Source organism: Physeter macrocephalus, chromosome 6 (assembly GCF_002837175.3).
Source record: "Physeter macrocephalus isolate SW-GA chromosome 6, ASM283717v5, whole genome shotgun sequence".
NCBI lineage: Eukaryota > Metazoa > Chordata > Mammalia > Artiodactyla > Physeteridae > Physeter > Physeter macrocephalus.
Window position 1 is genome coordinate 58,401,745 of NC_041219.1, and position 13,633 is coordinate 58,415,377.

The 13,633-nt window shown below is 51.5% G+C and overlaps 1 protein-coding gene across 2 annotated transcripts; it reads right to left on the reverse strand.

Annotated features, from left to right (window-relative positions):
* Positions 1-2,201: 2,201 nt before the first annotated feature.
* C1RL (complement C1r subcomponent like) lies at positions 2,202-13,372 on the reverse strand. Of its 2 annotated transcripts, XM_007108314.3 has the most exons (6): positions 13,201-13,372; positions 12,346-12,622; positions 7,879-8,065; positions 6,390-6,515; positions 6,190-6,264; positions 2,202-4,065 (listed from the first exon to the last, which is right to left on the reverse strand). In XM_007108314.3, the coding sequence occupies exons 1-6, from the start codon at positions 13,266-13,268 to the stop codon at positions 3,227-3,229; spliced, it is 1,572 nt and encodes a 523-aa protein (XP_007108376.1). In that variant the 5' UTR covers positions 13,269-13,372; the 3' UTR covers positions 2,202-3,226. The 2 variants fall into 2 exon arrangements, with proteins under 2 accessions (XP_007108376.1, XP_028346781.1); XM_028490980.2 differs by lacking the exon at positions 6,190-6,264.
* Between the last annotated feature and the right edge of the window lie 261 nt (positions 13,373-13,633).

Consider the following 13,633-nt stretch of genomic DNA (forward strand, 5'->3'; position numbering starts at 1 on the left):
GGTACGCGGGCCTCTCACTGTTGTGGCCTCTCCCGTTGCGGAGCACAGGCTCCGGACGCGCAGGCTCAGCGGCCATGGCTCACGGGCCCAGCCGCTCCACGGCGTGTGGGATCTTCCCGGACCGGGGCACGAACCCGCGTCCCCTGCATCGGCAGGCGGACTCCAAACCACTGCGCCACCAGGGAAGCCCCAGGCTCTAAGACCCTTCTTCCCCACCTCAGTGAACTCAGGCCTGCCAATGAACTTGTCTCTTAGAGAAGCAAGGGCAGCTGAGGACAGGATAGACACATCCTCTTATCCTCAGAAACTGGTCAAGAGCTTGAGCCCCTGAGTGTCACAGCTGCCTAGGGCTGGGCAAACAGTGTGGCTGTAGACCACTGGTGACTTGGTCTTTTCTGAGAGAAGGCCAGGCCCCTGGGAGGGAGAAAGGGCTCTTGTCTCTCTTGTCCTCCAGGCCATCGTGTTCTGTTTTAAACCTTTGCTCTTTGGGGAAGACTTTCTTCAACTCTCCAGGGCTCAGAGACCCTATGGCGGTGTGCTCCGCAGGGAGACACAGATCCAGAACAGGCCTCTGAGTTCTCAGACCTCTGCAGTCCATCCTGCTTGTTTCCCCTATTAGATTAATCCCTCCATCTCTCCACCCACCCACCCGCTCACTTATCCATTTGGAAGCTACCTATTTAAAGTGCCAGGCACTTTCCCAGGCACTGGGCTCACGAAGATGGGGCAGCTTCCCATTAGGCAGTGACCACGTCATCACTGAATGTAGCTGGAGAGCAGGCACATGGGAGAGGCCAGATCAGCCCAGGTTGGAGGGTTGGAGGATTTCCAGCAGGTTTATATGTCAGAGCTGAGGAATGACTCTGCCGGCAGGGCTGATCCATGACATGATCCACGGCATGATCCGTGGCCTTGTCAGGTGAGGAAGGACAAAAGATAGGGAAGAAGGATAAGGAGCAGGTCAGGAGGCAAGAAAGAAGGGGAACCTTGTCTAGCAAATTGCACACTAGTATCTGGACAGCAGTATGTGTGTGCTGTGTGTTTACCACGGGGCAGGATGGCAGATATACAGGTAGAGGAGGTGGTCCAAGAAGGTAAGTCTTGGCAGAAACTCTCCCATTCCTCCTAGGGATTCTGAGTTCTGTCCTGGTACCGTGTAGCATGACTGGAAACTGACAAGCTTGGACCCCATTGGCTCGGTCCCAGTCGGATTCCCACGCTGCCCAGCCATACAAAATAACCTCGACTTCCATGTTGTGTCACACCCTTGATGTGCACCAGGGACAGCAAGAAGAAACGGTCATGGGAAGGTTGCTCGGGCATTTGTCTTCAAACCAGTATTGAAGACATTGTTATATTGATCATTCCTTTTGAGATTTGATTCTGGGGAGAAAAAAAGTTTCTCTCTTAACATAATGGTATGTTTCCCTCTGTGGATATATTTACATCTATATATCTATATACCTGTACCTATATCTACCTGTATCTATCTATATCTAGACATGTCTAGATCTAGATGTATAGATACAGACATGTAGATATGTATAGGTATATATTTTTTTGCCTCGGCAGGGAGAAACTCATCATGTTCTCAATAATAAAAATAAAGAAGACAGGGTTAAGAATCCGCCTGCCAATGCAGGGGACACGGGTTCGAACCCTGGTCTGGGAAGATCCCACGTGCCGCGGAGCAATCGAGCCTGTGTGCCACAACTACTGGGCCTGCGCTCTAGAGCCCGTGAGCCACAACTACTGAGCCCGCGAGCCACGACTACTGAAGCCCGCATGCCTAAGACAAATAAAACTAATATATACTCATTAAATAAAATTTAGTGGAACATAGGGGAAAACAACACAGCCAAAATTATACCACTAAAAACCCCTCAGATTAATATTTTGAGTATTCTGTACTAGGTATAGGTTTAAAAAATCGAAGTAGGGCTTCCCTGGTGGCGCAGTGGTTGAGGGTCCTCCTGCCGATGCAGGGGGCGCGGGTTCGTGCCCCGGTCCGGGAGGATCCCGCGTGCCGCGGAGCGGCTGGGCCCGTGAGCCGTGGCCGCTGAGCCTGCGCGTCCGGAGCCTGTGCTCCGCGGCGGGAGAGGCCACAACGGTGAGAGGCCCGCGTACCGCAAAAAAAAAAAAACCAACAAAAAAAAACTAAGTAACCACATGTATGTATAACTTTGAATCCTGCTATTTTTTTCAAAGATAAATGTAACCTTTAACCATATAGCTAACTTGACCTTGAAGTCTAGCAAATTTGGTCTCTTCTGTTTTATGTATTTGTCTTCTATTTCCAGTTGAACGATTGTTTATTTGTGTCTTTTTATTTGTTTTCCATTTGAACAACTGTATTTTACTTGTGTCTTTTACTGTAAGTGACATCAAGTCCTTACTAAAAATGAAAGAGCTGGTCTTTTCAGGGGGAGCCGTGTGCCTGACGTTGGGGACGTGGCCCGGGGTGTCCAGCAGCACTGGGGGTGCCTGCAGCACCGTCCAGCCCAGGGCTGGGCTCACCGAGGTGTCTGCAGGAGTGCGGCCAGCAGGAAAGTGTGAGCCGGCTGTCGTCAGCTTCACTTCATCGAGGCAGGAATTCCCAGGAGGGAGAATCTAAAAGGATGCGGGGATCGGGGAGTGGGCGATACAGTAGGTCTTGAGGACACCTGAGAGCTGTCGAGGTGTACTGGAAAGGACATGCCTTCGTCATCCCGTAGCAGCTGTGGGGTTTGGAAAAGTCCCTTCATCTCGCTGAGCTCCAGTTTCCTCCTTGGTAAAACGTGGATAATAACTCATCCTTTGCAAAGCTGGTGTGAGGAGTCAGTGAAGTAACACACGGGAGGCGCCCGATATAAGAAGATACAAAACAACGTAAAGAGCTGTGACTATAATTGCAGCCAAGGAGTCGTGCCAGGCGAAGCCAAGACTATTTGACTATTTGAAGGTCGACCACAGGGGCTTTGAAGTGTTTCAGAAATGAAATGAACTGAGACTACTTTCCCACACTGCACTTGAACAGGAGGATGAGGTGACCGGCTCTCGGGAGAGTGCAGAAGACGCCGTGCCCCGGGGGATGGAGTTCAAGGCGGAAACCCCAGGAGGAGACGGGTGGGTGGTGGAGGGTGAGGAGAAGGGGGCTGAGGGAGGCGGAGGATTTCTCTGGCTCAGTGGTTTGCTGCAGCTGTGACCTGAACAGGAACCTCTGTCCCCACCGGCCCACGCCCGGGGCTCAGGCCTCCACCCAACCCTCTCCCGTCTGGGCTCCCCGGTGGGAGCCCCTGCTCCGCAGCCCGGGGTCATCCTTCCCGCCCATCACTCCCCTGATCCAGTCCACGTAGTCGAGCACTTTGGTGTAGAAGCCGTACCCCTTGCCACACCCAATGCCCCAGGATACGATGCCCGTGGCCACCCAGCGACGGGCACGATCGTCCCACACCACGTAGGCACCACCACTGTCCCCCTGGCAGACACTCTGCGGCCGCGTGCTGTCCCCGGCGCAGAACATGCCGCCGGAGAACACCTCGCTCCTCCGCTTCTCTCGGAGCCAGGCCTCGCAGGCCGCCCTCGGGGCCACGGGCAGCCGGGAGTATTTCAGCTCCGTGGTCAACCAGCCGCTCTCCACGCCGAAGCCACTGACGTAGCCCACCAGGCCCGGGCGGTACAGGGCCTTGCGGTCGGGCAGGCAGACCGGCAGGAGGTGGGGGCCCAGGGGGACGCTGTGCCGCAGCTCCAGGAGGGCGATGTCGCCGTGGAAGTCGTGGGTCTGGTCCGGGCGGTAGTCTGGGTGCACGACCACGCGGCGCACCGGGTGGCCGCCCAGCTCCAGCAGCTCGTCGACGTCCGTGTGGCCCAGGAACACCTCCGCGCGCCGGCTCTTCCCGAGGAAGGTGCCGTCCTTGGGGTAGACGGTGTGGGCAGCGGTGAGGATCCACCTGTCGCCCAGCAGGGCCCCGCCGCCTCGGCCGTAGATGCTGGTCAAGGCCTGCCAGGGGAAGGTGCCCGGCTCAGCCCTGGAGGCACCAACGGGCTCCCCGTTCTGGGCGATGGGGATGACCGGCCGCCCGCAGACTGCGAGAGAGGAGGGGTGAAGTGAGAAACCAGCCGCCGCATCGGAAACCCTGCGTCTGTGAAGTGCTCTTTCTCCTGCCTCCTCAGCCATCTTAAAGCCACTTTTTAATTCTTATTTATTTATTTTTTTTGCCACACCGCGAGGCATGCAGGACCTTAGCTCCCCGACCAGGGATGGAACCGGTGCTCCCTGCAGTGGAAATGCAGAGTCTGAACCGCAGGACCGCCAGGGAAGTCCTAAGCCACTTTTTTAGACTCTTGGTGGGACCTTCTTTGAGCAAAATCGTGCAGCAAGCAGGGTTTGTCTTCAGTGTCTCCTGTCCTTGTTTCTGGGTCGTTTCTCCATTTAAAAAAAAATAATAAAATTATTTATTTATTTATTTTTGGCTGCACTGGGTCTTCGTTGCTGTGCGCAGGCTTTTCTCTAGTTGTGGCGAGCTGGGGCTACCCTTACGGCGCGTAGGCTTCTCTTGCTGTGGAGCACAGGCTCTAGGCGCACGGGCTCAGTAGCTGTGGCTCGTGGGCTCTAGAGCGCAGGCTCAGTAGTTGTGGCGCACGGGCCTAGCTGCTCCACGGCACGTGGGATCCTCCCGGACCAGGGCTCAAAACCCGTGTCCCCTGCATTGGCAGGCGGACTCCCAACCACTGCGCCACCGGGGAAGTCCCATTTCTCCATTTTTAACATCTCCCCCTCCCAAAGCACTATGTCAGGCTCTGCCCCTAGAGCTTTCTGTGGCTCAGGAGTAAAACCTGAGAAATGTACTCAGATTGGGTTAGAAAGGCATGTCTGACTCAGAAAACTGGGTTTCAAAAATGGTGGACCTGAGGGAATTCCCAGGCGGTCCAGTGGTTAGGACTCTGTGCTTTCACTGCCGAGGGTGCCGGTTCCATCCCTGGTGGGGGAACTACAGTCCCACAAGCCGCTAGGCTGGGCCAAAATATTAAAAACACCAACCCCCGCCAACGAACCCCAAAATGGTGGACCTGAACCCTCATCTATTGCTGGTGGGAATGTAAAATGGTGCAGTCACTGTGGAAAACAGTGTGGCTGTTCCTCAAAAAGTTAAACAGAGTTAGGATGTGAACCAACAATTCCACTCCTAGGTCTGTACCCAAGAGACCTGAAGACGTGTGTTCAAACAGAAACTTGTACAAGAATGCTCACCGCGGCAATATTCATAAAAGGCAAAAAGTGAAAACAACCCAAATGTCTATCAACCTATGAATGGATAAACAAAATGTGGTCTATCTGTACAGTGGAATTCTATTCAGCCATGAAAAGGAATAGAGTACTGGGACTTCCCTGGCGGTCCAGTGGTTAAGATTCCCTGCTTCCACTGCAAGGGGCGCAGGTTTGATTCCTGCTTGGGGAACTAAGATGCAACACGCCGGACAGCTCAGCCAAAAAAACAAAAGAAAAGAAAAGGAATCGAGTACTGATACATGCTACAACGTGGATGAACCTTGAAAACGTTACGCTAGATGAAAGAAGCCAGACACAAAAGGCTAGTATATGAGTCCATTGACATAAAATGTCCAGCATAAAATCCATAGAGATAGAAAGTAGTTAGCGGTTGCCAGGAGATGGGAGAAGGGAGAGTTGGAGTTTCTTTTTGGGGTGATGGAAATGTTCTAGAATAAGTAGTAAATGGTTGCACAACATGGTGAATACACTAAAACTTACTGAACTGTACACTTTGCAATAGTGATTTTTATCTTATATGAATTTTATCTCACAAAAATTTTTTTTAAAAAATGCTGGGCTTTCTGGCGCTGTGGCATCAAGGCAGGGAAGGGTTTCGGGGACAGAGAGCCTGTCTGTGTATCGTTAAAGCGGACCACGTCAAAAGAGGGTTTTCTCTTATTTCAACTCATCTGTCCCTCTGATTAACTTCCTCCTGGCTTTTTGTTTCCCAGTTATCCCTTGATCCTCGAAGGAGAAGGGATGAGCTCCTTCCTTCTCCTTTTCTGGGCCTTCTTGGTTCCCCTTTTCTTCCTCACTTCCTGCCTTCACCTCCCCCTTTCTATTCTACGGCTGTCCTGCGCCCTGAGACAGGCCCCGTGCCACAGCTGAGGCTTGTCTCGTAAGTGGCCATCGTCTTGGTGCCACAGGTCCCCACTCACCAGGCACACAGCGAGGAACCTCCTCCCTTTCCTGTGTCAGCTTCCAGGGCACCTGGACGGTGCAGGTGAGTGTCCCTGGGAGTGAAATGAGGGAGGCACAGAACAGGCTCAGAATTGGGAGGAGGGGCTGCAAGAGGCTTCAGACCTCTTGCGGGCAGTGAGGCAGGCAGGAGCTGGTTCTTCAGCAGGTGGGGACTCACCTGCGGGCATAGCCTGATAGTAGGGCTCCTGGCAGTGGCTCTGGATCTCAGTGGAGTCGTCTCCAGGTGTGTTGATGGCCTCAGGGTCCCCACTGGCCTGGCTGATGGGCTGACTTTGATTCATACCTGAAGGAAAACAGAGGTCAACAGGACAGAGACCAGAACTGCCAGCTGGCAACCCAGGGACTGATTCTGGTCCGTGGCCATATTTAGTTTGACCTGCACAGTCTTTCTTTAATTTTATGTTTTAAATAAAAAAAAAAATTTTTTTTTGGCCGCATGGCTCGCTGGGACCTTAGTTCCCCAACTAGGGACTGAACCCGGGCCCTCGGCAGTGAATGCGCTGAGTCCTAACCACTGGACCATCAGGGAACTCCCAGCACAATCTTCTTTTTTTTTATTATTTGAATTATTTTTCACTGCAGATTGTTAATGCTATAAAAGTTTGAAAGTAACTGTGAAAGTAGGGTATGGGAAACAGGCATCTTCATCCATGGTTAGTGGGAGTGTAAATTAGCAAAACTTTTGTAGGGAAATTTAGCGATATCGAAGTTAAAATTGCAAATGTTTTTCACTTTTTTAGTTCTAAGAATTTATCCTCATATATGTGCTCAAAGATGTATATACGAAGATATTCAGAGCAGTACTGTTTGTGGGAGAAAAATACCTATCAGTGGAGGACTGATTAAATATATTATGATGCATCAATCAAAGGAATATTGTATGGTCATTAAAAAGAATTAGGCAATGCTAACCACACGTGTAGGGGATGATCTTTAAGATGTATCATTGAACCAGTTCCCTGTCAGTCCAGTGGTTGGGACTCAGCGCTTTCACCACCGGGGCCTGGGTTTGATCCCTGATTGGGGAGCGAAGACCCCAGAAGCTGCACAGCACGGCCAAAAAAAAAAAAAAAAAACATATATATATATATATATATATATATATATATATATATATATATATATATCATTGAATGAAAAATGGCAAATTTAAAACATTGTGACTATTAGCAACACACACGCCCCACAATATTTATATTCGAGTGGCTTGGAATGTCTTTGGAAGAATACCCAGGAAATAGAGACCAGGGTCGTTTCTGGACAGAATAGCCAGGAATTAAGGGCCAGAGATTCGAGGAAGACTATTTTTTGGAAGATTTTACTGTGGGCGTGTATTATCTTTCAAAAAACCTGCGGTTACCATTTGAAAATCTAGAATTTCACTTAAAAATCTGAATTTTGGGCTTCTCTTGAAAAACGAGATGGTCTGCAAGTGCTGGGCCTGTAAATGTGCAGGGAGACGAGAGCGGGAGCTGAGCTGGGTGCCCCTGTGACCACCCACCACCAGCAGGGCGGGCCGGGCAGCAAGGGGCTGCGCCCAGGTGTCCCGAGCCCCCAGCCTCAGCTTCCACTTGTCACTTCAAGGTGCCAGGGGCCAGGGCTATGGGCAGGGGCTTCCCTCCCTGCACGCCAAGGGGCTCACTCACCCACGGCTTGGTAGAGGGCCAGGAAGCCCTTGTGGACGCCCGGGGTCCTGTCCTCGGAGGCGGGTGCACGGAAGGTCAGCCGCAAACTGTTCCCTGAGGACACAAACTCCCTCTGACCAGGGGGGCTGCCCAGCAGGGAGCCCTGCTGCCCACAGAACCGGCTGGGATCCATTCCACTGGCTGTGATCTGAAAGGGGAGGGGGGCAGGCAGGCGTGGGGTGAATCCGCACCACAGGTGGTCACAGGGTCACGCCGCAGCCTGGACCCCAGCCCCGCCTTGAAGGTCTACATACCGCTGGGGCCCAGAAACCGCACCACCCCATGGAGCCTTCCTCAAGTTGCTTCCTGTTCCATTACTGACTCCCAGGTTTCTTCCATCCATGACCAGATACCTAGCAGATTTCTTTAGCCTGCCATGCTTATCTCATACAGCCCACAATATTTCAAGAACTGAAATAGAAACTTATAATAACTGGATTATAAGTTCTAAGAAGGCAGGAACTACATCTATTTTGCTCCCCACTGAGTCCCTGATGCTCAACATGGTACCTACAGCATCACAGCTTTGAATCAATGAATATGCAGACATTCGTCCCTCCCGTCCGGCTTCCTCCACCTCCATCACATTTCACTTCTCTGAGTAACTTCCTATGGCCAATATCTGAGAAGCGAGAAGACCCTCTGCACAGACTGAGCCCCTGGGGTTCCTGGCCTTCCCTGTTGCCCTTCTTTTGGAGTGTCTCTCCTCTTACCCCACAAACTATAAATGAAGCCCCCGCAAGGTATGGAATCTAAGGACACAAAATGTACACGGTGTGGTTACACTGTCTACTGCTGCCTAACTTAAGTCAAAGCCCTGCTCAAATGCCTTGCGATGGGTTCCCCAACCCAAGGAAGGGCACCTTGGAAGGAGTTCCCCTGGCCACCGCTTCATGTTTAATCTCTCTCCTGGGCATACAGCTCACTGCTCAACTCATTTTATCGCTGACTTTCATATTGATCCACATATCCTGGGTTCTTGCTGGCTCTTCATTCCTTCATTCTCCCCAGATCTTAGTTTCCTCTCCTATAAAATGGTCTGTTGAGGCCCCTTCCAGCCAGGACACCACTGTGTCCTAGGGCAGCTCTCCGGTATCTGCAGAAAAGCAGTGGGGAAAGTGATACCAAATACCCGCTCATTCAGAAATCACTGTGTTGTGTGTCGTACACGCGTGACCAGCTCGGGTTCCATTCATTCTTTCCTTTATTCCTTTGACAAACAGCTGTTTATTATGTTCTGTGTGGGAGATGCTGTGCTAGGTGCTGGGGATACAGCGCCGTGTGAATTAAGACACAGTTCTGCTACCGAGGAGACCAGAGTCTGGCTGAGGATACTGACGGGCAAAAGATGAACTAGCTTACAGTGTGTTGAATTCTGCATTCGAGGTGTGTGTGTGTGTGTGTGTGTGTGCATGTGTGTGTGTGTGTGTGATTTACTCTGGAAGCAGAAAGGAGGGAACAATCCTACTCCAGAGCTCGAACTCCGTCAGTGACAAGGGAAGAGTCAGGCTGAGATTAAAATTATTCAAGGCTAAGGCGAACAGGGCACTGTAGATGCTCGACAGACATAGGCTGAGTTCAATAAAGTGTAGTCCCGACTTCAGCTAAATCTGAAGAAATAAATACATGCATTTATCTCCTCTCCCACCTCAAATCCCACTAATAGGACAGCAGAGGGATAAAAATGGATATGTTATCAAGGACCAAAAGGTGAGGGGAGGTGATAGCTGCTGAGAGATGCCCACAGCATTTGGAAGGTGGCGTGGAGATGGACACGTGTAACCTGAGTCTTGGGCTGGGGCGACAGAAAGCAGCAGATTCTGATCACAGATCCCTGGGAGGTGTCAGAACCGGGGCAAGCAGGAGACGGGAGGATTCCTCTGAAGAAACCGGCTGTCACCAGAGAACACCCTTCTGCTGTGGATGTGCAGGAGGCCCCCAGCAGTATATCTGGGTCACCTCGTGGATAACCCGATTTTCAAACCTGTCATTTGACAGATTTCAGCTATCCACACAGAGCATCCAAGAGCGTTCTGCGTGTCACTCTTAAATATGAATGGACAGCCAAGGATTACCACACATTGCAGGAAAGTCTCCAACATGAAAAGCAGAGGCCAGAACAAAGGAACAGTACAAAGGAATTTGGTGAAGAAGCAGAGAAATGTTTTAAGATAATCCCAATAGAGGGAAAAGAGTAGATATTGCCTCTATGAAACAAGAACAAGATTCTTCAAAAAAGGCACGTTTAGAAAATCAGAATGAACCTTTAGACGTGAAAAAATGTTAGCAGAAAACAAAAATCATTAAAAAGTTGGTATTTACAATGAGATCTCCCAGAAAGTGGAACAAAAAGACAAAGAGATGGAAAACAGAACAGAATGGGTAACAAAACTGGATAATCTGTCCAGAACCTAACAACAGTGAAATTTTAGGAGTTCCAGAAGGAGCAAATAAAGTAGATGTCTGGAAATGATTTAAAAATTAATACAAGAACATTCTCAAATTGAAGGGTCTTGAGTAAGAGAGTCTCTGCGTTAAAAGAACCCTGTACGATGAGTACAAAATGACCTGACCTGCATCCAGGCACATCCTGATGAAAGTTCAGAATGCTGGTAATAAGGAAAATATGCTGAAAGTTCTAGAGAGAAAACTCTAAGGATCAGGAGTTATAACAACACTAGGGCTAGAAGACAATGTCATTAAAATTCTGAGAGAAAATGACTTCTAACCTAGAATGTAATCCAGATAAACTATCCACCAAGTGTAAGGGGAGAACTAAGACATTCAGGGCTATATAAGATCCTCTGAAATGTGTTCCCTCCTTCCCTTTCTGGAGGAGAATGTGTTCCTCCAAAAGGAGAGAGTAACCAAGAAAGAGAAGGAGATGAGAGTCACTTCCAACACAGGACAAGTAAAGGAAATCTCCGGAACGTGGGAAAAGGGAACTCCCGGACAAGTGAAGGCTTAGAAAGCAAAGAACTCAGACTGAAGAAATAAGTCACAGGGACGTCACCCCCTGTGGGATGGGGTGGGATGTCACCAACGCAAAGGAGGACCGAGAGACTGAGATTTGTACTTGAAGATGTCGAGAGATCTACTCTCCTGGCTGAGAGTCTGGGGGAGATTTGTTACAGAGAGAACTCAGCAAACTAAAAATCAAAACAAAAAACCCCCAAACCCCCCCAACACTACGTAGTTATTGACTGCTGGGAAATCCGAAAGTTGGAGAAAGGAAATTGTACACCATGTGCGCAGATGTGAGTATTTCAAAGTCATAATGATGTAGAAAATGAATATAGTTTTAACTAAAAACGATAATAGAGGTAAACTGAGAGGATGGGGGAGGGGAAACATGGGTGATGAAGGTCTAAGAGAGATAAAGCTAGTCCTCATCTTTTACAGCTGGAAGTTAAGAGAGGAATTATTTATACTTCTGAACATAAATACCAGATGAAACAGCTACATGGATCACAAATTGCCCTGGGGAGCAGCAACGGAGGCAGGGGGAGGAGGCTGGAGATGATAAGCCTTGGCGTACTCTGATTTTTTTCAAAAAAATTATGCGCGTGTATTATTTGGATAGAAATGAAATTTAAACCAAAAGACAATGGAGGGACTTCCCTGGTGGCGCAGTGGTTAAGCATCCGCCTGCCAATGCAGGGGACACGGGTTCGAGTCCTGGTCCGGGAAGATCCCGCATGCCACGGAGCAACTAGGCCCGTGCGCCACAACTACTGAGCCTGCGCTCTAGAGCCCGTGAGCCACAACTACTGAGCCCGTGTGCTGCAACTACTGAAGCCTGCGCACCTAGAGCCTGTGCTCTGCAACAAGAGAAGCCACGACAATGAGAAGCCCGCGCACCGCAACGAAGAGTAGCCCCCGCTCGCTGCAACTAGAGAAAGCCCGCGCGCAGCAACGAAGACCCAACACAGCCAAAAATAAATAAATAAATTTATTAAAAAAAAAAAAAGATAACGTAAAGTACTGTTTTTAAAGTGTCCTTATTCTGAATAATGCCCTTGTCACATGTGAGGCTTTGCCATAGCGCCTCTAAGGGAAACTCATATCACCTAATCTTTTATTATATTTACATCCAGCTTCCTAGCCTGACAGAGCAGGCACTCAGCATGCTTGATGATGGATTTTTAACGACTGATGTGTGAGTTCTTGCTTTTGACTCCAGGGATTCGCAGTATTTGTGTGGCCCTTTGTGAGACTTCCGAAGGCAGGGCCAGACCTGCTGCCCGGTCCTCGTCTATGGGGCCCAGACGGCAGGGGGCACAGGTCGGCACCGGGCCTCCGGTGGGAGGCTGTGCGCTGGGTACGCCTGGCCTCCCAGCTAAGCCTCGCGCTTCGGGGCGGGCCACCTCCTGCTGCCCCTGGGCTCCAGGCCGGGAGGCTCCCTCCACAGACTCCCTCCCAGCTCACCGTGACGGAGTCCAGATCACAGCCCGGGGACGGCTCCAGGTCGAAGTCCTGGAAGACAAGCCTCACGGCAAAGCCCTCTGGAGCCTCCATGTCCGTGGAGCTCTCTTGGCCTTTGACATACGGTTCCGGGTACCCGGGGGACGTCAGCTTCTGGGGCAGCGGCTGGGCCAAGAGCACGGAGCCCTGCGTGGGGCAAGCCTGGAGGACTCCCCAGAGGAGCAGCCACCACCCGGGGGTGGGCGAGGGCAGATGGGACCACATGGCTGTGGCCTGGGGCCTGCGGAGATATGAACGGGGCAGGCAGTGCTGAGGGCTGGGAGGCCTGGCAAAGGCTCAGCAGCGGCGGCCTCAGCCCTTGACGCCTGGGCACCTCTGGCCACTCCCTTATTGCCCCCCTCACCCCAACTCCTTCAGCCTCCTGGTCAGCCCGCGCTAGGAAGGTGAGTTTCCCCCCATTGCCCACCTCCCTGGAGAGTCTCGTCCCCGCAGGGGCTGCTTTCTGCTTCAGCCAGCCTCACCTGGGGCCTGGGGGAGCGACAGGAGTACAAGTGGGGGCCATTTCTTATTTTATTTTATTTTTCTGGCCACATGGCATGTGGGGTCTTAGTTCCCTGACCAGGGATCAAAGGGCAGCCCCTGCGGTGGGAGCACCCGGTGTTCACCGCTGGACCGCCAGGGAAGCCCCGGGGACATTTAAAGGTGACGACGGGGTCCCGTCTGGAGCGTTGAGCCTGAGCACCCCGGGGAGGGCTGCTGGAGGCCGTGTGTGTAGACGTCCGCCCCTGGGTCCCCTCCCGCGTCCCCACCCTCCTCCGCAGCCTCCCCAGCCTCTCCGGCCCCTCCAGGCACACTCACGTGTTGCCTGGGCAGCGAGTGGAATGGGGCTTCCCCAGAGACAGTTCCCCCACTCTGAGCCCGGGCATCTGGACGCCGACACCTGAGCCCCGAGGGGACCTGGCCCGGGCCGGGGAACGGGAAGCGGGGCTGGAGAACGCCCTGCGGGGGAGGACGGAGCAGTTACTGGAAATGCGTTGAGTAACTCTCGGCAGTTCCCTTTTTTCTAATTCTCTGCCTTGAGCGCCACCTGCTGTCTGATCCAGGAATAGCTCACCCACCGCAACTCCGGAAAAACATCTCGAAAACCACGCTGGCCCTCAGGGGTGGGAGGGCACTGACTCCTGACTCTTTTGCACAATTTAAAACTATTTAATTTTTACCATACGCATGTATCACACACGGTAGGATGGCTCCTTGTGAGTTAGGCTGTCCCCTTTAATGGGCCATACCT